Raw genomic sequence first — 25,522 nt, 5'->3', positions numbered from 1 at the left:
ATCTTACGAACTTTTCACCTTACGAACCTCTTCCTGGAACCAATTAAGTTCGTATGATGAGGTACCACTGTACCTCTCAATTTCTGTCGCTTCCGCTTTTGTTGTGAGTGTTCCTTGTCCACCTCATGTTATGTCAGCTTTTGAGGAGGATGAGCCAGGCCCCTCTGGATACCATGGGCTGGGGGGGTGTTCCCAGATGATGCAGAGAGCGGGAGTGAGGGAGAAAGTGACTTGAGTGAGCCTGACGAACCACTATAAGGGGCTAATGTGACATTGAGGGAGTGGTCCTAGTCAGAGAGTGAGGAGGATATGAGAGTGGAAAGCAATTGGATGAACCCTCGCTATAGAAGATTGCTCAGAAGGCGAGAGAAGTTACAGAGTAAAAAGTATTTAGTTTACAGCCTTATCCTCTTTGAGATGTGATGTTAGTTCCAGGTAGTATAAAGAGAAAAGATTGTTGGGAAATGGGGGGTGGAGAATCAACGTTGTTCTATGGAAGAGATATGAAACTGGAGGTGTGTGCTTGAATGAAGCTTTAAAACCATGATTTCTGCTTCAAAAAGACAGTCTTTGTTGGACGCTGTGCTAGGAAAAGCTTTCGGTGCTCAGGTGCTCAGATGCATATGTTTTAAGTAAATGAATGGGCTTTATCTCAGGAATACAGATACCTCTATAGATATAAATAACTGCTTCTGTGCTGTTTTAAACCCTGTGTTTTGTTCATGTATGCTTGATTTTGAATAAAGAATGGGGTTTTATCATAAAATAATTGATTTCTGAGTTGGGGTTCGCTCCGGAGGCCCATGCCTAGAATGGCTTGGACCCACCATTCCAGCCCAGATAAGTTTACAGATCTTGGGAATCATTTTCTTCTGGTACTTTCTTGGGCATAGCCGTTAAAGACCCCAAGTGCCACATGATGGGGCAAACTCCTGTACCTCGCTTCAGCTCCTATCCGCTTAGCGGTTTGAAAGCATGCACACAGCTCTCTAAGCCAGGGTGATTGACGTATTAGCTTCAAGATAAAACTAAGCGGGATACATTTGTGGAGAGAGGAAAGAAAGGCGCATTGGGGGTGTTTTCTACTTTTCCATCAGAAATGCCTTTAGTGTGAGGGATATCACAATAGCAATCACATTTAGACTTATATATCACTTTATAGTGTTTTTACAGCTGACTCTAAGCGGTTTACAGAATCAGCATATTGTCCCCAACAATCTGGGTCCTCGTTTGACCCACCTTGGAAGGATGGAAGGCTGAGCCAACGATGGCTTTAAAGACTTTGAGCTTGTCAGCTGGAAAGAGTTTGAGACCCAAGTGCCTTATGACTGAGTGGGCTCCTGTCCTTGCCTCAGCTACTATCTATCTATCTATCTATCTATCTATCTATCTATCTATCTATCTATCTATCTATCTATCTATCTACCTACCTATCGTCCGTCCATCCATCCATCCATCCATCCATCCATCCATCCATCTATCTATCTATCTATCTATTCTGCCGGCGTGTCCCAACCGCCCATTATTACAGGGTAATTAGTCCCAAACAGACACACACCATACGATAGAAGGAAAACAAAAGTCTTTATCAACAGAAAAGCAGAAACAACTCCCTTTTTAAATGTCAAAGGGATTTTCTAGTACGCACAAGGCACAGGTTAAATGCAATCCAATTTCTCACCCAGTAACTGGGAAATTGAGTCCAATTCAGAAATTCCACACACAGTCTTGAACAGGGAAACAGCAAACCACGATCTTGATGCAACTATGAATCAGATAAACTTCCACGAGGCTAAACCAGCACGCTGCTCTTTTTATCTGTAGCACTAATTACAGCATCCCCACCCAACCACAGGTGGCCTCACTTATCTCCTGTAATAATCCTTCAGTTGTTCTCTCCTATGCATCACTCTACGCATGCGTGGGTCTGTCAGAAGTTCTTGTTCAGAATCCAGGGATGATATAGATGATTGATCTCCTCCTGGGCTGTCTGCCAAACTCCCCTCTTCCCTGTCACTCACGCTTCCTTGGTCAGAGGAGACTTCATCTGCAGATTCTATCGGGAGCAAAACAGACCTGTGGCATGTGGATGTTTTCCCCACATCCACCTCCACAGTCCTTGGGGCCAGAGCTAACCACAACACTATCTATCTACCTATCTGTCTGTCTGTCTGTCTGTCTATCTATCTATCTATCTATCTATCTATCTATCTATCTATCTATCTATCTATCTATCTATCTATCTATTCGATTTTCACCAGGCTCAAGGTATGCAGACTCTGGGAAGGAGGGAAGGAAGGAAGGAAGGAAAATAGGGAGGGAGAGATAATGGTGGACTTGTTATAATGCAATGTTGCAGGCTGACTCTGCCGATTGCCAGCAAGCTCTGGGAAACCCGTACCTCTTTCTTGAACTTCTTATGTCTCATACATCCCAGCGACCGGTTAGGTCACACAGAGTCAGCCTCCTACAGGCCCCGTTGACCAAACAATGCAGGCTGGCGGGTCTAAGGGGGAGAGCCTTCTCTGTTGTGGCCCCGACCCTCTGGAACTAACTTCCCCCAGAGATTTATAGCACCCCCACTCTCATTGCCTTTTGATAGGCGTTAAAGACACACCTGTGCCGGCAGGCTTGGGAACCATGAGTGAGAGTTTCGCTCCGGTCATTGTATGATAGTAGGATGATTGATTGCTTTTATTGTGGGTTTTTTTATTCATTATAATGTTTTAAATATTACTGATTGTTATTGTTTCCATTTTATTCTTGTAAGCCACCCTGAGTCCATGAGGCTATAAATCAAATAAATTAAATTAATTAATTAAATTAAATTATCTATGGACATTTAATTTGGTTTAGTTTAATTCAATTCAATTGAATTGAATTTATTGAATTTTATTGGAGAAGGGCGGCCTCTAAATCTAATAATTAAATTAATAATTAAATTCATTAAATTAAATTAAATTAATTATGGACATTTAATTTAATTTAATATAATTCAATTCAATTCAATTTGATTTATGTGATTTCATTGGAGAAGGGTAGCCTATAATCTAATAATTAAATTAATAAATAAATTACTTAAATTTAATTTAATTAATTATGGAAAATTAATTTAATTTAATTCAATTTAATGTATTGGATTTGTGAGCTGCCCAACTCCTTTTTGACTCTGGGTGGTGACATCTCCACAATTACACAGAGTGAGGCAACCGCTAGCAATGGCTCAAGAGCCGGGGTAGCGCAGCAGGTAGAGTGCTGTACTGCAGGCCACTGAAGCTGACTGTAGATCTGAAGGTCAGCAGTTCAAATCTCATCACCGGCTCAAGGTTGACTCAGCCTTCCATCCTTCCGAGGTGGGTAAAATGAGGACCTGGATTGTGGGGGCAATAGGCTGGCTCTGTTAAAAAAGTGCTATTGCTAACATGTTGTAAGTCGCCCTGAGTCTAAGGAGAAGGGCGGCATAAAAATTGAATGAATGAATGAATGAATGAATGAATGAATGAATGAATAAATAGATAAATAGATAAATAGATACATAGATACATAGATACATAGATACATAAATACATACATACATACATACATACATACATACATACATACATACATAAATACATACGTGCGTGCGTGCATGCGTGCATGCATGCATACATATATAGATCTGGTGGAATAACCCCGGGCCCTAACCCTGGGAAGGAAAATGGGATTGTCAAGTTTTCTCCTGTCTTTGCACCAGTTGGGCAAGAGATGTCATCAGAATGTCTTCACCCCCATGAGTGTATTTTTTTAACCAAACTAAAAGGCAAAAGAATTGTTAAAACCAGCAATATATTCCTTCCGAGACGCCCAAAAGTGCTTTCTTGCAGCTTTTGAATAGGCGATAAATGCATCGTCTCTATTACATCTAAAAAAACTCCTCTTGCCATTTTATGGCTTTCTTTTCTAAGCGGTGTCAAGTTTAAGAACTAAAAAAAAACCAGTCGCAAAAGGGTTCTTTATGGCCATCTAAGCATCTGTAATGAAGTTTAGTATCCTCTGGTGTGAAAGCGTTTGTTGCTATTCCTTAGACTTGTAAAGGGGGAGGCAAGGAGACCAGCCTAGCCCCAATGTATTGTTCTATTTCTACAGCTATCACCCCCAGCCCCTTAGAAAAGTATCATTTACAAATATCGCTTCTTCAGAAATGCATCCCCCTGTTTCCAAAGGGAGTTGTCCTGCTATGACACTTCAGCACAACATCTGGAACTGCTGTGTCATTGATCAAGAGAAGGTGGTCTGCAGTTGAGCATAGTGGCTTTTTCTTCTGGTCTTCTTGTTCTTGTTCTTATTCTTCTTCCTCCTGCTCCTCCTGCTCCTCCTCCTCTTCCTTTTCTTCTTCATCATTTTCTTCCTCCTCCTCTTCTTCCTCCTCTTCTTTTTCTTCATCATCTTGTTCTTCCTCCTTCTCTTCTTTTTCTTTCTCCTCCTCTTCCTTTTCCTTTTCTTCTTCATCATCTTCCTCCTTCTCTTCTTCTTCTTCTTCTTCTTCTTCTTCTTCTTCTCTTTCTTCTTCCTCTTCTTCTTCTCCTTCCTCTCCTTCCTCTTCTTCTCCTTCTTCCTCCTCTTCTTCTTTCTCTTCTTCCTCCTCTTCCTCTTCCCGTTCTTCTTTTTCTTCTTCATCTTCCTCCCCTCCTCCTCCTCTTTTTCTTCTTCATCTTCTTCTTCCTTCTCTTCTTCTTCCTCCTCCTCCTCCTCCTCTTCTTTTTCTTCATCATCTTCTCCCTTCTCTTCTTTTTCTTTTTCTTTTTCTTTCTCTTCCTTTTCCTTTTCCTCTTCATCATCTTCCTCCTTCTCTTCTTCTTTTTCCTCTTCTTTTTCTTCTTCCTCCTCCTCCTCTTCTTTCTTTCTTTCTTTCTTCTTTTTCTCCTCCTCCTCCTCCTCCTCCTCCTCTTCTCCTTCCCTTTCTCCTTCTCCTTTTCCTTCTTAAAATGTTTGCAGGAAGCTACAATTTCTTGATGTGTTTTGTAAAATTATTGGACAGGATACCATACGTGGTACCTTTTCAACCTTTAGTTGAAAAAAAAAGTTTTTCAACTCACTTTCCTAACTTCGGAATAGTGATCATTCGGGATTTTTGGAAACATACGTGTGTGATAACCATATTACAGGTAATGTGCTAGAATTGAAGTGGAGTCTGTTTTTATGGGTTTACATTATTGCTGCATTGAAGAGCAAAGAAATGCCCATGAAATGAATTCTCTTGTTGATAGAAAGCAAGAGAGAATTACAGGACTTTTTTTTTAAACAAAAATAATTTTAATTATTGTATTTCTGTATCGTTTAGAGAACGAATGTTATGGGGCGCCTGCTAAGCAGAGTAAGTATTTACTCGTTTACTTCACAAAGAATCCTCTCTTCTGAATTCTACTCCGTTTGGGGAAACTGTTGGTAGACATTTTAAAAATACAGTGGTACCTCTACCTACAAATGCCTCTACTTATGAACTTTTCGAGATAAGAACCGGTGTTCAAGATTTTTTTTGCCTCTTCTCAAGAACCATTTTCCACTTACAAACCCGAGCCTCCGAAACTGTAACCGGAAAAGGCAGAGAGAAGCCTCTGTGGGGCCTCTCTAGGAATCTCCTGGAAGGAAACAGGGCCGGAAAAGGCAGGGGAAAGCCTCTATGGGGCCTCTCTAGGAATCTCCTGGAGGAAACAGGGCTGGAAAAGGCGGGGACAAACCTCCATGGCGCCTCTCTACGAATCTCCTGGGAGGAAACAGGGTCAGAAAAGGCTGTGAGAAGCCTCCGTGGGGCTTCTCTAGGAATCTCCTGGGAGGAAACAGGGCCAGAAAAGGCAGGGAGAAGCCTCCGTAGGGCCTCTCTAGGAATCTCCTGGGAGGAAACAGGGCCGGAAAAGGTAGGGAGAAGCCTCCGTGGGGCCTCTCTAGGAATCTCCTGGGAGGAAATGGGGCCTCTACCCTCCCTGTAGTTTCCCCAATTGCAGGCATTATTTGCTTTTACATTGATTCCTATGGGAAAAATTGCTTCGTCTTACAAACTTTTCTGGTCACGGAACGAATTAAGTCCATAAGTAGAGGTACCACTGTAAGTAGAGTCACAAAGCCGAAACCAATGTAAATTCTCTCGAAAGATGAACATTGCTTTATCTGGAGGATTCATTTAAGGACAGGATAAAAGAGAGGGGGGAAGGAATGGAGAGGATTTTCTTAATTGATCCTGGGGTCCAAAATAAATCAATAGTTCTGATCCTCTATGTTTATCGAAGCCCAATGACTAAGTGCCAATGTTGAATGTCTCCAATCTGTTGTACTCGGAACGAAGGAAAATCAATTACATTCAGGGTGGAAAGGTCTACTTCGGACTCTTAATGGACACTCTGCAGAAGATTGACTCAGGGAAGTTTTAGTGCAGGCTGTCTTTTCCCCCTCCAATTCGGGGTGGCGCAGTGGTTAGAGTGCAGCACTGCAGGCTCCTTCAGCTTACTGCTGGCTGTAGTTCAGCAGTTCAAATCCCACCACTGCATCAAGGTAAACTCAGCCTTCCGTCTTTCTGAGGTGGGTCAAATGAGGACCCAGGTTGTTGGGGGCAAGAGGCTGATTCTGTAAAACTGCTTGGAGAGGTCTGTAAAAGCACTGGGAAGCGGTTAATAAGTCTAAATGCTATTGCAAAAAAGAAGAGAGAGAGAAGGAAAGGAAGGAAGGAAGGAAGGAAAGGAAGGAAGGGAAGGAAGGAAGGGAAGGAAGGGAAGGAAGGAAGGAAGGAAAGGAAGGAATGGAAGGAAGGGAGGGAGGAAGGAAAAGAAGGAAGGAAAGGAAGGAAGGAAAGGAAGGAAGGAAAGGAAGGAATGGAAGGAAGGAAGGAAAGGAAGGAAGGAAAGGAAGGAAGGGAAGGAAGGGAAGGAAGGAAGGGAGGAAAGGAAGGAAGGAAGGAAGGGAAGGAAGGAAGGGAAGGAAGGAAGGAAGGGAAGGAAGGAGGCGTGCACAGTGGTTAGAGTGCAGCACTGCAGGCTCCTTCAGCTAACTGCTAGGTATAGTTCAGCGGTTCAAATCTCACCACCAGACTCAGCCTGCCGTCCTTCCACGGTGGGTCAAGTGAGGACCCCGATTATTGGGGGCAAGAGGCTGGTTCTGTAAACCGCTTAGAGAGGGCTGTCAAAGCACTGGGGAGCGGTAGATAAATCTAAATGCTATAATGCTATAAATATTTCAAGCAGAGGCATCAGTGAGGAAGGCTGACATGATTACTATAGCTCACTGATGGCGAACCTTTTTTGGTTCGTGTGCCAAAAGGGGCTGTGGGGGTCTGCTAACATGCATGCACATGCCCAGCCCCCTTCCCTCCCCCCAACAAAGAAAGAGTAGTAGATCCTTGGAACAAACTTCCAGCAGACGTGGTTGGTAAATCCACAGTAACTGAATTTAAACATGCCTGGGATAAACATATTTATTGTAAGATAAAATACAGGAAATAGTATAAGGGCAGACTAGATGGACCGTGAGGTCTTTTTCTGCCATCAGTCTTCTATGTTTCTATGTTTCTGGCAACCCAAATCTGCGCGCTTAATGCACCGGTAGCATCAGTAAGTAGCAATCCCCATCTGGTGATGATGCCGCGTGTAAGTGTGAAAAGAGGACAGAAGTCACATTTTTCCCCAGTGCTGTCATAGCTTCGAACCATCATTAAATCGGCTATTGTACATCAAGGTCTACCTGTATATTGTGATCAGACAAAAATTCCATGCATCCCCATCCATAAACCACAGGTGCTGATGTGCAACTTTCTACTTTTTTTTTTTGCAAATATTTCATATTTCCCCCCCTCTCTCTCTTTCCCAACCACCTTCCAGCCAAATCCATGAATTTATCGCTTCCTTTGACGCCCGAGTCGCCAAAGTAAGTATCAAGAATTGTAAATATTCCTAAGAGGGTGGGGGGTTTTCACACCTAATTTGGCTACAGCAACTCCATTTCAGCTTGTTTTTATAAATGTGGCCTGTCTTCCAGTGATCCGAAGGGTTCTCCATTTGAGAAGAAGACTATGGAAGAAACTTTGAATGCCGAACTCTGTGGAACTGCAGGTGAGATACACATTTCTCTGCCTTTTGCCAGAAGTTTTTACGGACAGCTTGAAGTTACAAAGCCAGCAGTGATGCGCTATGGTGGTCTTGTAAGAAATTAACTTGGATAGCGTTGGAGAATAATGTTTCCTCTTTGCACAATTTTCTGTGATGAGATCTGATTTGAAACGCACGATTCCTTTGCTTGACTAGACTAGACTAGAGAAAAATAGAATATGGAATGGAGTGGAGTGGAGTACAGTGGAGTGGAGAAGAGCACAATAGAATATAGAATAGAATGTGGGGTGGAGTAGAGAAGAGTACAATAGAATATAGAAGAATAGCATATAGAGTGCAGTGGAGTGGAATGGAGTAGAATAGAGTAGAGTAGAGTACAATAAAATATAGAATAATAGATTATAGAGTGGAGTAGAGTAGAGTAGAATGTACTGTAGAAGAATAGTATATAGAGTGGAGTGGTGTGTACAATAGAATATAGAAGAATAGACTATAGAGTGGAGTAGAGTAGAGCAGAATGTAGAAGAATAGTATATAGAGTGGAGTGGAGTGTACAATAGAATAAAGAAGAATAAAATATAGAGTGGAATGGACAGAATAGAATAGAATAGAATTCTTAATTGGTCAAGTAAAGGATTTGTCTCTGGTGAAGAAGCTCTCACTTTGCCTACAAGCAACAAGTGATAAATCATGATCATAATCATAAATGCAATCATCATAAATCATAAGATACAAATCTTAGTGATAGCCATAGGATACTAAATAAGCAATCCACATGAATCAGACTAAGAAATTAAATAAAAAAATATAAATTGTAAAGATACAAGCAAACAAAGTTATAGTCGTAAGTAGAGAAGGAGATAGGTAATAGGAAAAGATGAGAAGAAGAAGATGAATACATCTTACTAAATACTATAGTTTGTCAATGTTTGTTGTGGCCCATCTATATCCTGCTCAGCTGGTCACGGATCCCGAGGATCGAGAGACGGTTGTGGCCTGGTACCCTAGGCCCGTGAACCTGGCACCTGAGTCTGAGAGCGAGGAGGTCGGAGAGGATGTAGGGTCAGAGATGAAAGCCAACCAGGGCCTTCTGCATCTCCCAAGATGCACATGAATGACTGAGGAGAAGAGGAGGAGCATCTGGTTGATGCTAGGGTATGCAGAGTTGCCAGAAGGCACGAGTGGCTAAGCAAGAGGAGGTCTCTGCGTGAATAGATCTCTAGAATTCATGCCTGAATCATGTTTGTTTGGTATGGATGCTTGTTAGATTGTTGTTTTGAGGGTGTGTTTATAATTGGGTTTGTTAGGGTCATAGGGTTTATTTATTGTGTTGTTCGACTTCCTTTTATTATTCTACCATTGTATTGTTTTTATTGTTATAAGCCGCTCTGGGTCCTACAGAATTGGCAGCTTAGAAGTCGAATAAATTAAATTAAATTAGAATAATTGGCACACCTTACGCTATTTAAAGTTGAGCCACATGACGCTTCAGTGGGGAAGTCAGCTTGCATTATGTTCTCAGATGTCCGCTCTGGATTTCTCTCTTGGGATATTATTATTTCAATGATGAATTACGAACTGGGAATTAGGATCATTATCTCTGGGCTTCCTGCCAACTCATAGTGAGTCAGTTAATGAGAGCTGTGTGATCAAAGGAAATATGTGTTAGTTTTGGGTTTCTATTTTGGACTATAATTAGCAGCTGGCACCAAACAGACGGATTTCTTGCTTTGTTGCTGAATTTCTAAATCCAAACCTCCCTACTTCTAAAATATTAGAATGAGATGTAAAATCTTGTAAAATCTTGTAAAATCAATGTGCGGGGGCCTATTTCTTGGGGGTGTTGTTTCTGGGACAGACAGTGCGGTGTAATGAATTGTTTAGCAGAGTGATGGTGCAGGCAGGGAACTGTCCTTGTGTCTAGTTGCTCTGTGTGCAATGCCCTATAGCAGTGACGGAGAACCTATGGCAGGGGTGCCACAGGTGGCAGGCGGAGCCAAATCTACTGGCATGCAAGCTATTGCCCTAGATCAGCTCCAACGTGCGTGTTTATGCCAGCCAGTTCAAACATTATGATGCCAAAAAGTCAAGTGTTTCCATTTTTTTGTCCATGTCCTGTACATCCACTTGCAGACGCCATCTCAAAACACTGCTGCAACTACGTAACTTTCTATCTGAAGAAACGCAAAATTTACACACGCACTCCTGACAATTCAAATAATGTCTTTCTAAAGTTTCGCATTTCGTACAATTACTGTAGGATGAGAAAAAAAATGTGGTGCATTAATTTCTGGGCGACCCTCGTACATGAAACTACTGGGTGAGATTATCCAACCACATGGTTTCAGCAATATGCAGATGGCATGCACAGAGGGTCTGGGAGGGTGTTTTTTGGCTTCCAGAGAGCCTCCAGGGGGATGTGGAAGGGCGTTTTTACCTTTGGAGCCTGGGGAGGGTGAAACATGAGCCTACTGTTTCCAGCCTCCAGAGGCCCTCTGGGGGGGCAGGAGAAGCTGTTTTCCGCTCTCCCCAGGCATTGAATTATGGGTGTGGGCACTAGTGCATGCATTATAGTGTACACCCATGGTCTTTCGGCACCCAGGAAAAAAAAAGATTCACCATCACTGCCCTATGGGGTCGTTTTGAGGGTAGGAGTTGAAACAATTTACGTCCAAGATGTGAGAGGTCTGTAAAATGATGTGGTGGCCTAGAGATAGAACTCTTGCCTCACAATCAAGAGGAGGACAGAACTCTGTACTGGTGACAGGGAAATGCATCCGGCCCTTCAGTCTGCTAGCTCTGTTTAGTTGCTCCAACTCCACCCCAATGCAAGGGGTTAGTAGGGGGTCATTAAACAAGGATCGATGATGATGGGTGATCATGATGACGACAATGTGATAAGATGGGTCTATAGATACCGTGTTTCCCCGATAGTAAGACCCCCCCCCGATTGTAAGACATATGTGGGGTTTCAGGGGGGTCGGCTAATATAAGCATTACCCCGAAAGTAAGACATATGTCTTACTTTCAGGGAAACACGGTACTAAAAGCGAGGGAGGCGTCGGAGCAGTTCGCGGCGCTGGCGAGGGAGCTTCGCGCCCAGGAGAGTCTCCCAAACCCGGCGCGGATAAGAAGGACTCCTCGGCCGGCGGAGGAAGCGCAGCGGCGGCGGCAGGCTCTGGAGGGAGCTCGGGCGGTGGCGAGAAGACGGGATTCCGGGTGCCAAGCGCCACCTGCCCGCCGTTCATGCAAAGGACAGGCAGCCCCAGTTCCAGCACCTCGGCCTGCTCGCCCGGCCTCTTGCCCCGCGGGGAGAGCAAAGGCGGTGGCAGGAGTAGCGGAGGCGAGGCAGAGAAGAAAGAAGCAGCGGATAGCTGGCGAGGCGCCAGCTAGAGGGCTGGACCCCGCCGTTTTGCCACCGCTCCCGCCACCGGCTTTGCTGGGGGTCGAGCGCCACCTCCTTCCTCTCACCCCCAGTCCAGCGAGAACGAGAGCAACTTCACAGCCCCTCACTCAAGCACACAGCCAGGCTGGGCCAGTGCGCCCTCAGGCTTCTTGGCGCAGGATCCCAAGCCGGCGCATAAAAGCCAGGAGGTCCGAGGGGAACATGAGGGTGGGTGACAGGGGAGAGAGAGAGAGAGAATCTTCGCTCTTCCCGGCTGGGGAGGCTACTGCCGCTTTCCCCCGGAGCCTTCCCGACGCCGTGTTGCTCGCTGCTGCTGCCGCCGCGGCCGTTGCTGCAAACAGACACCGTGCCACACCACACACGGCACGCACAAGTGGCGCGCACAACCGGCGAAAAAAGGGAAAGAGGCAGGCGCGGCAGCTCCGGGAATACAGGGAAAGCTGGAGTCCCTTCGTTGGACTCGCCCCTGAGGTGCTGCTGCTGTCACTTGGCTTCGCTCGCTTGCCCGGGTCCGCCTTTCATATCCGAGGCAGGGCTCCTCTCCTTGCCGCCACCGCTGCTGCTGCTGGTGCCGCCGCTGCCACCGCTGCTCCTGCTTGGGAACGTGTTTCTACGCGCTACCGCCGAGGAGACGACGCCAACACGAGACGCGGGAGGTGCAGGGTTTGGCCACGTCCAATAGCCCATTTGAAGGTGGGAGGGGGGATGGAGGGGGGGTGATTGGAGGGAGAGAAGACAGCGTGGAGGTGGGGGGGGTGGAGACCGAAAGGAAAGGTTCGGCAGGGGAGGGGGGGCGACCGCGTCCCTTCCTTTTCCTCGAAGCGTTTGTGTGCTGAAATGCCCTCCCTCTGACTCGCCGAAGCCCGAAGACGAGCCGGCCCCGGTGCCCGGGACAATATAAGACATACCCCCAAAGTAAGACACAGTGGGGCTTTTGGGGGTAAAAAGAAAGTAAGACACTGCCTTACTATCGGGGAAACACAGTATATATCGTAACTTTATGGAGGGGGGAGGAGAAGGAATGAAATCATTTTATGTATTAGGATGTATTTGCAGCTTTGAGATGGCAAATTGAAAGCTGTATTGACAGAGGGGGGAAGGGAGGAGAGAGAGAGAGAGAATTTTTTTTCAATCTCTCTTGCAGGTGAAGAGGTTTTCTGAATGAGGCTGTTCTTTCTTTCTTTCTTTCCTCCCTCCCTCCCTCTCACCCTTCATCCATTTCTTCCTTCCTTCCTTCCTTTCTTTCTCCTTCCTTCCTTCTTCCCTCTCTCCCTCTCTCCCTCCCTTTCTTTCTTTTTTCTTTCTTTCTTTTTTCTTTTCTCCTTCCTTCTCTTTTTCCTCCCTCCCTCCCGCTTTCTTTCTTTTTCCTTTTTCCTTTTTCTTCCTTTCCTTCTTTCTTTCTTCCATTTTCCATGATTTTGAAGCCAAAGGGCATATTTTAACAATGGCCTCCTGGTTTATCTAGGTCCAGGTAAACAAGCATCAATGCTGCTGCCCGTTTTCCATCCCTTCAAACCACACAAATGCACACAGACACACCGAGCCCCACCGAAATTAGTTTTGACAAACGATAGAGGTCACAAGTGCCCAGTGCGAGTCCAAAGTACAGCTGCAAAAGCGCTCTTGCATCCTCAGATTGGGTCGTTCTAGGGCTGGCTCTATTTATAAGCGTTTAAATAGCAATTGCCTTGATGCCAGGCTTGAAGGGAAAAAGCCATTAGGCCACCTGCTCCTGCCCTCCAAGCCCCAAGGATGAGCCTCTCAATAGGCACTCCCTCTCTCTCCCCCCATCTCTGTTATTCTTTCTCTCTCTTTCTCTCTCCCTTGCTCTCATTTTCTTTTTCTTTCTCTCTTCCTCCCTCCCTTTTCTCTTTCTCCCGCTTGCTCAGTCTCCATCTCTTTCTCTTTTCCTTACTCTCTCATTCTTTCTCTCTCCCTCACCCTAGTTTCTCTCTCTCTCTTCTTCTTCTTCTCTGTAACTCTTTCTTTCTGTCTCTCTCCCTTTCTCTTTGTCTTCCCCTTGCTCACTCTTTCTCTCTTTCTCTCTCCCTTGCTCTCACATTATTTCTTTCTCTCTCTTTTTCCTTTGCTCTCATTTTCTCTCTTTCTCTTTTCCTCTGTATCTCTCTTTCTGTCTCTCTTTCTCTCTGTTTCTTTCTCCCCATAGCTCACTCTCTTTCTCTCTTTCTCTTTCCCTTGCTCTCGCATTCTTTCTTTCTTTCTCTCTCTCTCTTTCTCCCTTGCTCTCATTTTCTAATTTTTTTCTCTGCATCTCTTTCTTTCTGTCTCGCTTTCTCTCTCTGTCTCTCCCTTTCTCTTTCTCACCCCCTTGCTCACTCTCTTTCTCTCCTTCTCTCTTGCTCTCGCATTCTCTTTTTCCCTCCCCCTTGCTCACTCTGTCTATTTCTCTCTCTCTCTCTCTCCCTCGCTCTCCTTTTTTCTCTTTTTCACTGTATCTTTCTGTCTCTCTCTTTCTGTCTCTCTCCCTCTTGCTCACTCTCTTTCTTTCTCTCTCCCTTGCTTTCATTTTCTCTCTTTCTCTTTTTTCTCTGTATTTACAAATTCTGGAGGCAAGCTGTTCCACTGGTTAATTGTTCTGACTGTCAGGAATTCTCTCCTTAGTTCTAAGTTGCTTTTCTCCTTGTTTAGTTTCCACCCATTGCTTCTTGTTCTACACTCAGGTGCTCTGGAGAATAGATTGATTCCTTCTTTGTGGCAACCCCTGAGATATTGGAAGGCTGTTATCATGTCTCCCCTCTTCCTTCTTTTCATTAAACTAGCCATGCCCAGTTCCTGCAACCGTTCTTTGTATGTTTTAGCCTCCAGTCCCCCCAATCTTCTTCGTTGCTCTTCTCTGCAACACTTTTCTAGAGTCTCAACATCCTGAAAAATTGTGAAATGTTGTCAGAATTACTGAAATGTGGATATTCCTCTGAAAATATTCAGGGATTGTTCTACTGAACAAGGAATATAGTTTTAGTAATGAAGCACCAAAGCCTGTCTAAGAAAAAATATTTTTTTTGCATGTGTACAGTGTCCTTTTGGCCCTTGTGCTGAAAAAACAGATGGCGCTTCCTTGATTCGTACATAATTGCCCTAAATGAAAGACAATTCAGAAAGCAACGCTGGTTGGATCCAGGCTGAATCACACACCCAGAAATGATTTATTGAAGTCGGCTCAGGAACATTTCCTTGATTTAACCGGGCATGATAAGTTCGGATATACCATGGTACCTCTACCTAAGAACGCCTCTACTTACGAACTTTTCTAGAACCGTTTTTTTTACCTATAAACCCAAGCCTCCAAAACTGTAACCGGAAAAGGCAGGGAGAAGCCTCCATGGGGCCACTCTAGGAATCTCCTGGGAGGAAACAGAGCTGGAAAAGATGGGGGAAAGCCTCTGTGGGGCCTCTCTAGCAATCTCCTGGGGGAAAACAGGACCAGAAAATGCGGGGAGAAGCCTCTGTGGAGCCTCTCTAGGAATCTCCTGGGAGGAAACAGGGTTGGAAAGGTCAGGGAAAAGCCTCTGTGGGGCCTCTCTAGGAATCTCCTGGGAGGAAACAGGGCCAGAAAAGGCAGGGAGAAGCCTCCGTGGGGCCTCTCTAGGAATCTCCTGGGAGGAAACAGGGCCGGAAAAGGCAGGGAGAAGCTTCCATGGGGCCTCTCTAGGAATCTCGTGGGAGGAAACAGGGCTGGAAAGGGCAGGGAAAAGCCTCCGTGGGGCCTCTCTAGGAATCTGGGAGGAAACAGGGCCAGAACAGGCAGGGAGAAGCCTCTGTGCGCCTGTCTAGGAATCTCCTGCAAGGAAACAGGGCTGGAAAAGTGGGGAGAAGCCTCCGTGGGGCCTCTCTAGGAATCTCCTGCGAGGAAACAGGGCTGGAAAAGGCAGGGAGAAGCCTCCGTTGGTCCTCTCTAGGAATCTCCTGGGAGGAAACAGGGCCTCTACCCTACCTATGGTTTCCCCAATTGCACGCATTATTTACTTTTACATGGATTCCTATGGGAAAAATTACTCCTTCTTAAAAACCTTTCTACGTAAGAACCTGGTCACAGAACGAATTAAGTTCGTAAGTAGAGGTACCACTGTACAACTTTGTAGGACGGTGCACTCTCTATTGCAAGTTTTTTTTTAAAAAAAACAAACCCAAATAATCTGTTTTTAAAAATTGCATACCCAGCTTCAAAACCATCGCAAGACGCCAAGTGCTGATTTATATCTACTCAGATCCTACAAGTAGACACGTCAACGTACTCTTAAATTAAATATCGAGAAGCCTTTTTAAAAAATGCTCCAAAGGAAAGGTTTCCAGTTTTGACAACATAGCCTGTGTGTCTGTGTCTCTATATGTGTATGTGGAAAAGTTTTATGAATGGTTGGAAACTAGAAATAATTTTAGAAATAATTTTCTTAATCACTTTTGAAGGAATACACGATGATTTAATTTTAATTTACCAAAGACTCAGATTGGTGGCAGCAATGGATAAGGAATTAACACAGAGGTGAAAGGATTAAATTAAATATTGAGTTAAGATTTTTATGTTTTATTATGGATAGAAAAAGGGAATAGATTTTATAATAGAAACACAGAAGATTGACAGCAGAAAAAGACCTCCTGGTCCATCTAGTCTGCCTTTATACTATTTCCTGTATTTTTTCTTAGGATGGATCTATGTTTATCCCAGGCATGTTTAAATTCAGTTCCTGTGTATTTACCAACCACGTCCGCTGGAAGTTTGTTCCAAGCACCTACTACTCTTTCAGTCAAATAATATAATATTGCTATCTGTAGATGAAATATGTCTCATGTGTAGTTAATTTTAATTAACTTAGCAAAGAAGAGGATAAAAAGTGTATATTAAAGGCACGTGTGTGTTTACAACATGTTTACTTCCTTCTGCAACCAAATTCTCCCAGGATACTCCACAAAAAGGAAACTAACCTTTTAGGCCTTTCTTACTAGGGTGAAGTCAGCAGAATTTGGTGTTGGGAGTTTTCAGATGTGCCACAAGAATTTGCTGAGAATGTTTAACATTAGCTACCAAATGCCTGTAAAAACTTCTCTAGGCCTTTTTCCTCACGTCTGTGATGGCTGTCTACAAAATCTATCTTTGGATAAAGTGATAGCAGAGCTAGTACCGTTGACAGGAATTTTAACCGCAGGGATTATTATCTGGTAAATTATTAGATATATATCCAGAGGTCTATATTTATCCTCTGCTTTAGTGACAACAAGATTAAACTGACTCTTTGACAGACATGTGGGATTTTATTTATTATTATTATTATTATTATATGATGTCTATTTAATTTTATTATCCGTTCTCGAAGAGCTTCAGCTGTTTTGTGTCGAATGGAAACCCTGCGTTCAGTGCCTTAAGTGGCTTTAAATAATGATTCCCTGGATAATCCCATTTCCCAAAGTCTTCAGATATCAAAGAATCTGTTATATTTTTGTTTTTTAAAATACTAATGCAGATATGGTAGCCTGATTTTCAAAGCGCTTGACAGATTCGCTTTTTCTAAGAGTTCACGAATATGGAATATCGGCAACCGAGGTGGATTATTAAGATGCCTGAAGATTGTGTCGGTTGTTGTGATTAATCAGGACAAGGATTGGTAGATACCGTATTTTTGGAGTATAAGACGCACTGGAATATAAGATGCTCCTTAGTTTTGGGGGAGGAAAATAGGGCAAAGAATCTGCTTACCAGGTATTTATCTGGCTAGCGTCTTTAGCCAGCACATTATTTTATCCCTTGGTTAGGGCTTTAAAAAAAAAACTTTATTCAGAGAGAGTAACAATGAAAGTGCTTGCAAGCCAGCAAAAGCTGGGAACGTCATTAGCACCTGGAAAGAAATATTTGGAGCAAGTAGAGCAATGGAAAACACCCTGCAAGGACTTGGGACTTGGAATATATTTTTGGCAGAGAGTAACAATGAAAGAGCTTGCAAGCCGGTAAATGCTGGGAACATCATTAGCACCTGATTAGGGCTGGAAAGAAACATACTCAGAACAAATTAGAGCAATGAAAAAACCCTGCAAAGACTTAGGGCTTGGAAAACATTCTTTGCAGAGAGAAAAAATGAAAGAGCCTGCAAGGTAAGAGCTGAGAAAAGTGTTAGCAGCTAGTTAGGGCTGGAAAAAAAAGCTACATTCGGAGTATAAGACACAACCAAATTATCAGCCTCTTTTAGGGAGGAAAAGGGTGCATCTTATCCACTGATAAATACAGTACAGTGGCACCTCGTGATACGAACCCCTCGTGATACGAAACTGGGGTTCGGAAATTTTTTGTCTCTTCTTACGAACTTTTTTCAGCTTACGAACCTACCGCAGATTGCAAAATGGTGCTCCGCTGGCCGCCGCCGCCCGGCGGTCACCTTTTAAAACAGCCGGGGGGCTTCTCGGCGTTCACCCGAACCCGAACCTGGCCTCCAGGAAGGACGTCTTCGTGATGTCAAAGCTCCGCCCATGGAATTCCCTACTGGGATTCCCCACCTCCTTTCCAGCCTCCAGATCGGCTGAAAACGCTGCTGCCGATCAGAAAAATGGCGCTCCGCCGGGCGGTGCTGCCCAGCAGTAACCTTCTGAAACAGCCGGTCGCTTCTCGGCAGCCTCCAGAACCCGAACCCGAACTTCCAGTTTCGGCATTCGGGAGAACACCGAGAAGCCCCCCGGCTGTTTCAGAAGGTGACAGCTGGGCGGCGGCGCTTCTCGGTGGCCTCCCGAACCCAAACCCGAAAAGTTTTCGTTCAGGAGAATGCCAAGAAGCCCCCTGGCTGTTTTGAAAGGTGACAGCCGGGCAGCGGCGCCCAGTGGAGCGCCATTTTGCGGTTTTTTTCCCCCTTTGCACGCATTAATTGCTTTTACATTGTTTCCTATGGAATAGTATATCATATGCACAAATGTATAATATTAGAAAATATTGAGACAAATGTAAATATATGATGTTGAGCCACCTGTAAGCATTAGCATGTAAATATTTCAAAAACAAAAAACCCCAATAAATATATATTTAAAAAAAGAAAAAAAATCAGCTGATGACCCAAAATGCAGACTTTGCAAGCAAGCTAATGATGATGATGATGATGAAAAAGCTCAGATCCAAATGCACAAATTAGCATGGTGGGTATAACCCCTCTCCGAGTTTGCCATTTCAAAATACGTGCGGTGCGCTGCAGAGTTCCTTCTTTATAATAGAGCACATTTCAATGCGGTAAATCATAAATATGGCTAAGGTCTGTGCTCTGTTGAAATATGACCTATATCCTCTTGATTGTTTGCGTTACGTGATTTCTCTGACACCCATTACATTCTGGGTAATAGGAGCCATTTGTTCCCGCGCCACGCCAGGCCCATTTGACAAAAGGAAAAATAAGAGGCGGCAATAAAAAAGCGATTCTCTGAATTACATTCCATGCAATGGCCGCCCCACACTGCGGAGAGTTTGTGTAAGTGTGTTAACAATGCTCCGAGCTGCCTCTTGTCAGCTTTCAAACCTGTAATGGCCATCTGCCCTTCCATAAATCTGCCAAACTCCGGTAAGTTCAAGAGAGAACAGACAGTATACCTTGCACTTTTTCCACGTCAATTTTGCAGCAGAGGTGGAGTAACGACACGGACACAAGAGCTGGATTTAAACTCGGTCATTTTTATTAATTAAATTTGCATAATTTATTTAAATAAATTTGCATAAATTAACTATAACCCTAAACAAGGACCCGCAGGGTCAAACAATTGCTTCCGGGGTGGAAAATGACGTCATAAAAACTTCCGGGGCAACATATGGGCGTAGCTCCATGCTGATCCAGGTGAGGGGCCACGCCGTCACCTGACTCACTGCCATGCGCTGGACAGGTTCCCCCCAATTGCTCAGGTCGCTTCCACCACAAGCCTTTGGAGAGAACCTGTCAATCATCCCCAAAGATGCCCAACGGAGAACACGCAGTTGCTAAACCACCACCCATTTTTCCGCCCCTAACCTGCCTACCCAAATGACCAAAGGTACGCCAATGAGCCTGAACATGAGCGTAGCACCCCCTAACCGCATATCCATCACCGCAGTGTGGAATAGGCGAAAAAACGGTCGCAGAAAATACTGCGACCGCCAAAAATTCCTATTCGGCCCCCCGAGGGGCGGCCCCCACTGGCACACTGAAAGATAGGGAGGGCGGGTGGGTGTTCGCCTCTTGTCATCCAGGGCGAAAAGGAGGCCCTGCAGCCTACCCAGCCCTTTTATAGGGCTGCAGGCTCCGCCCTGGATGACGTCACTGGGAAGGCAAAGCCTTCCCAGGAGGTGGCCGAGATCTCGCGAAATATCGCGAGATCTCAGCTGAAAACAAGATGGCGGCCGCGCCGGAGGCCATGTCTCCCTGGCCCTGTGGCAAAACAGGCCGGGGATCAATCACCGGCCTGGTATTTTTTTAATAATGTACATTTCTTTGTAACGGAGAAGGACGGGGGGGGGGGGGGGGGCAGGAAAAATCAACCTGCGTGAAATAATCCACAAAAGGCCCAGAATGTTTTAGCACTATTGATTTAGGATCATGCCACCAGATTGGGAACTCAAGATTGCTGTGATTACAGGGAAATGAAAGCAGAGCTGCTACTCGTGGTGAATAAAGAGAAGGATAATGTTTTCCACACACCCAAGTTTCGATCCCGGGAAAGTGGAAAGAAGGGAATTAGAGAGAGAGAGAGAGAGAGAGAGAGAGAAAGGCCTTATTTAAAACTTGTTTCGCAATTCGATATTGCCCTCTTTCCCCAAAATAAAATCTCTCCCTGATAATAAGACCAATCCATAATAAGGCCAAACACTTATTTCAGGGTTCAGAAAAATATAGAAGCATAGAAGTCTGACGGCAGAAAAAGACCTCATGGTCCATCTAGTCTGCCCTTAAACTATTTTATCTTAGGATGGATATATGTTTATCCCAGGCATGTTTAAATTCAGTTACTGTGGATTTATCTACCACGTCTGCTGGACGTTTGTTCCAAGGATCTACTACTCTTTCAGTAAAATAATATTTTCTCACGTTGCTTTTGATCTTTCCCCCAACTAACTTCAGATTGTGTCCCCTTGTTCTTGTGTTCGTTTTCCGATTAAAAACACTTCCCTCCTGGACCTTATTTAACCCTTTAACATATTTAAATGTTTCGATCATGTCCCCCCTTTTCCTTCTGTCCTCCAGACTATACAGTTTGAGTTCATTAAGTCTTTGCTGTTTTATGCTTAAGACCTTCCACCATTCTTGTAGCCCGTCTTTGGACCCGTTCAATTTTGTCAATATCTTTTTGTAGGTGAGGTCTCCAGCACTGAACACAGTATTCCAAATGTGGTCTCACCAGCACTCTATATAGCAGGATCACAATCTCCCTCTTCCTGCTTGTTATACCTCTAGCTATGCAGCCAAGCATCCTACTTGCTTTCCCTACCTACAGATAGATACCATGTTCCTCTGAAAATAAGACAGGGTCTTATTTTCAGAGAAACATGGTATCTGTCTGTCTGTCTGTCTGTCTGAATGTCTGACTGTCTGTCTGTCTGTCTCTCTGTATCCATCCATCTATCTACTTACCTACCTATCTCTCCCTCTCTCTCTATCCATCCATCCATCCATCTACCTATCTACCTATCTCTCTTTATCCCTTCCTCCTCCATCCATCCATCTACCTACCTATCTCACTCTCTCTCTCCATCCATCCATCCTCCATCCATCCACCTATCTCTCTCTCTCTCTATCCATCCATCCATCCATCCATCTATCCATCCCCCCAAAATATTCCAAACCTCAAAGTATTCTGAATCCTCTCATTGGTTTAACTCAATTGTTAATTGGACTAATTCTGCACATTCTAAAGCTTTCCTAATAACCACTTTGTCGACTGGTACGTTGCCTTGTTTCCAGTTTTGTGCCAATGACATTCTTACCGCTTTTAATATATGCAGAATAATATACCGGTATTTCCTTTCTAGTTTTCCATCAAATATTCCTAATAAAAATGTTTCTGGTTTCATGTTTATTTTCTCTTCTGTTATTTCTTCAAGCCATCTGTGCATCTTTTTTCCAGCATTTTTAAATTATTGGGCAGGTCTTCTTTCATGGTGGGATTTCGGCAAGGCTGTTGCGTGTGATCTTTTCTCTCGACAACCAGGTTATTGCAGAGGAAATTAACATGCTGTGAGGGGAAACCGTTATTGATCTGACATTAGTCTCCTCTTTATTTACTTAAGCCTCTATTTGTTAAACGGAAGGTAAATTTCAACTTCTCTCTTGTGAGTCTCAAGGAATACAGGGGCAACTTAGGCGTTACCTACCATTTCAATTTCACAATCATTTTTTCCCCCATCACACACAAAGTTTCTTACAAAGTTGTGGTGCCACAAGTGTGTTCTGTGCAGGGTAGCAGTGGGTGACTGTTAATTAACCTCACAAGCCAAAGGTGTTGCTGCAAATCACAATCACCACTGTAACATAACGTTTCCATCTATATAGTTTAACATTTTGCAACCTCCTTATCGCTTTCAACTGTGTATAATTAATGTTTTTTTCACGCATATCAGATTTATTATTTATTTATTTATTTATTCATTCATTTGTTCAATACACAAATACATAGGAAGAAAATAGACATGAAGTAATATATATAAAGATAAAAGTGAAAATAGAGGAGAAGATATATGAAAGGAAGAAAATATATATGATATATGAGATAAAGGAAAGACAATTGGACAGGGGACGAAAGGCACACTAGTGCACTTATGTACGCCCCTTACTGGCCTCTTAGGAACCTGGAGAGGTCAATCGTGGATAGTCTAAGGGAGAAATGTTGGGGGTTAGGGGTTGACACAATTGAGTCCGGTAATGAGTTCCACGCTTCGATAACTCGATTGTTGAAATCATATTTTTTACAGTCAAGTTTGGAGCGGTTCGTATTAAGTTTGAATCTGTTGCGTGCTCTTGTGTTGTTGCGGTTGAAGCTGAAGTAGTCATTGACCGGTAGGACATTGCAGCATATGACCTTGTGGGCAATACTTAAATTTGTTATAATTTTGTATGTGAGGGGTAAGTTTCATTGTTTGGGTCACCAGTATCTGGTTTTAAAAAGAGCAAATAGATGCAAAAGGCTATCTCCTTTAATCATGTAGATGTACACTTTACAATTGCACTGGAGTTGACTTTGTTTCCTTTATTTTATAAATGGTAGGATCCATTTTCCATAAAACGGAAAGGTAAATAAATCAAATGATTCCAAAATATCATGGGGATACTGAGCAAGAGATGCTACTGACTTTAGGAATTTGCCAGAGGCCCATAAATCAGAACATTTATTTATGTGTTTGTTTGTTTGTTTGTTTGTTTGCTTGCTTGCTTGCTTGCTTGCTTGCTTGCTTGCTTGCTTGCTTGCTTGCTTGCTTGCTTGCTTGCTTGCTTGCTTGCTTGCTTGCTTGCTTGCTTGCTTGCTTACTTACTTACTTATTGGATTTTTATGCTGCCCCTCTCTGAGGATTCGGGGCAGCTCACAACATATAATAAAGCAAACGGCGACTTGATCGAAGTGTATAAAAACATGCATGGGATAGAAAAGGTGGATAGAGAAAAAATATTTTCTCTGTCACACAATACTAGGACAAGCAGGCACTCCCTAAAGCTCATAGGTAAGAAAGTGTGGACAAATCAAGGGAAATATTTCTTCACCCAGAGGGTCGTTGGTTTATGGAATTCACTTCCAGAAGAGGTTGTGACAGCTGTCAGCCTCGATAGCTTCAAGGCAGGATTAGACAGATTCATGGATGCCAAGTGTATCGGTGGTTATTGAAACGGATGTCCAAGTGCTGCCTCTATGTTGCTTGAGGCAGGCAGGATTCTCTTGAGTACCACTTGTTGGGGGTCAAGGGAAAGGAAGGGTATTGCCTTCTCTTTCTGCTCAAGATCCCCATGGACAATTGGTGGGCTACTGTGTGACACAGAATGCTGGGCTCGATGGGCTTTGGCCTGATTCAGCATGGCTCTTCTTATGTTCTTATGTTCTTAATGCATAACATTTTGGGTCCAATTAATTAAATATATAATCTAAAACTAAAAGCCCTAAAAAAGCCCAGTCATTCTCATTCAATCAATTTCTCTCAGTCCATTCATCGGCCAGGCGGCAAGAATCTAATGGTCCCAGGCCTAGTGACATAAGTGAGTCTTGAGACTATTGTGGAAGGCGAGAAGGGTGGGGGCAGTACGAATCTCTGGGAGGAGCTGGTTCCAGAGGGCCTGGGGCCCCACAGAGAAGGTCCCACCAAGCAAAATTGTCTAGTTGACAGGACCTGGAGAAGGCCGACTCTGTGGGACCTAACCAGTTGCTGAGATTCATGCGGCAAGAGGCAGTCCCGTAGGTATGGATTAATATGGATTAATCTGGGCTTCTTTCCTCTCCTCTCCTTTTCTGTTTTAGGCCTAACTCCACCTACCACCCCTCCTCATAAGGCCAGCCAAGAAAACCCATTTAGGACTTTGCCGAAGCCCAAGGCGTCATGCCAGACTGTTACGCCACGTTCCCCGACGCCTCGCCGCGTCGAGTCTTCCATCTCTCAAGGACACAACTTGTTCTGGAAGGTTCCCGAGCAGTCGGAGCTGTACGCACAGCTTAGCAAGACGAGTGGGCTGCCGGTGGGTCAAGAGGAGCGGAAGGCGAGGCGGCTTGGCTTGAGGCTGTTCGGCGACCACGATTACTGTCAGTTGGTCCTTTCGAAGGCGGAGCGCTGCCTCAACTGTTCCTGGGAGCTGCAGAACCCCAGCCAGGTTGGATTAACGGGGTGCCTGGCTGGACACTGGTGTCATATTTGTTCTTCCTTCGAGCAACACAACCGGGAGGATGAGAGAGAAAAACCTCAGGCCAGAAAGCTGGACTTATCATGCAACAACCGAAAGCAGCTCCAAGACCAGGAGATCCGGGCCGAACTCAACAAGCACTTTGGCCCGCCTAGTCAAGCTGTTTTCGAGGAAGAGACCGCTAAGCCAAACGACCTGAGGGACTACTCCCATTATAGCGATGAGCAGTTCTCTAAGCTATCGACGTTTCTAAATTCGGGACTAGCGATGGAGGGCTTTTTGGATGACAGCGAAGAGGAGAACGAAAAGACGCAAGGCTACACCTTGTTCGATTTGTCGCCGACTTGCTCTTCCCTGGATTCTCCGCGCAGAGGTTCGGGGTCTCCCCGTAACCCGTTCGCTCAGCGGTTCCAAAAGCTACGCACTCAATCGAGACCCTTCCCACAGTGCAGGCATTGTCCCCAGGCTCCGTATTCCCGTTCGAGGTCAAGGTCGCCCGGCAGATGTCCCTCCTCAAGGTAACTATCTGATGAGATTGTGGGAGGCACCGGTCACTTAAGGAAAGGTGAGGCTCTTTTTAGGAAAGTTGGAAAGCCTGCGTTTCATCTGTAAATAACTTTGGCAGGAAGCTAATCCCAGTTTGCAAGAGGGGGCGATTGATCCGGCCCGAGTCTCAGACCTCAGCGCCATACAATGGGTTGAGCTCTCATGACTTGCTCCAGCTCCCACCCATCTCGCAGAAAGTGTACAAATGATAGGCCGACAGAGATAGATGAGAGATACAGGGATGGATGGACAGATGAATGGGTGGGTGGGTGGGTGGGTGGGTGGATGCTACCTGTGGAGGTACTGTTCGGAAACTTCAGATCGTGCAGAATGCAGCTGCGAGAGCAGTCATGGGCTTACCTAGGTATGCCCATGTTTCACCAACACTCCGCAGTCTGCATTGGTTGCCGATCAGTTTCCGGTCACAATTCAAAGTGTTGGTTATGACCTTTAAAGCCCTTCATGGCTTTGGACCAGAATATCTCCGAGACCTCCTTCTGCCACACGAATCCCAACGACCGATTAGGTCCCACAGAGTGGGCCTTCTCCGGGTCCCGTCAACTAAACAATGTCGGTTGGCGGGACCCAGGGGAAGAGCCTTCTCTGTGGCGGCCCCGACTGTCTGGAACCAGCTCCCCCCAGAGATTAGAACTGCCCCAACTCTCCTTGCC

At 44.6% G+C, this 25,522-nt stretch overlaps 1 protein-coding gene across 6 annotated transcripts in view; it reads left to right on the top strand.

Moving 5' to 3' along the window:
- Positions 1-25,522, top strand: part of PPARGC1A (PPARG coactivator 1 alpha) — a 155,100-nt gene that overhangs the window by 103,216 nt on the left and 26,362 nt on the right. For all 6 annotated transcript variants that reach the window (XM_070756981.1, XM_070756980.1, XM_070756982.1 and 3 more), the window contains 4 exons: positions 5,324-5,356; positions 7,848-7,893; positions 8,005-8,078; positions 23,929-24,823. In XM_070756981.1, coding sequence (XP_070613082.1) covers positions 5,324-5,356; positions 7,848-7,893; positions 8,005-8,078; positions 23,929-24,823 — 1,048 coding nt within the window. The remainder of the gene's footprint in view (positions 1-5,323; positions 5,357-7,847; positions 7,894-8,004; positions 8,079-23,928; positions 24,824-25,522) is intronic.

This window comes from Erythrolamprus reginae, chromosome 7 (assembly GCF_031021105.1).
Source record: "Erythrolamprus reginae isolate rEryReg1 chromosome 7, rEryReg1.hap1, whole genome shotgun sequence".
NCBI classification, from domain to species: domain Eukaryota; kingdom Metazoa; phylum Chordata; class Lepidosauria; order Squamata; family Dipsadidae; genus Erythrolamprus; species Erythrolamprus reginae.
Note: the sequence above shows the minus strand (reverse complement) of the source record. Positions and strands in the feature narration are given on the sequence as shown.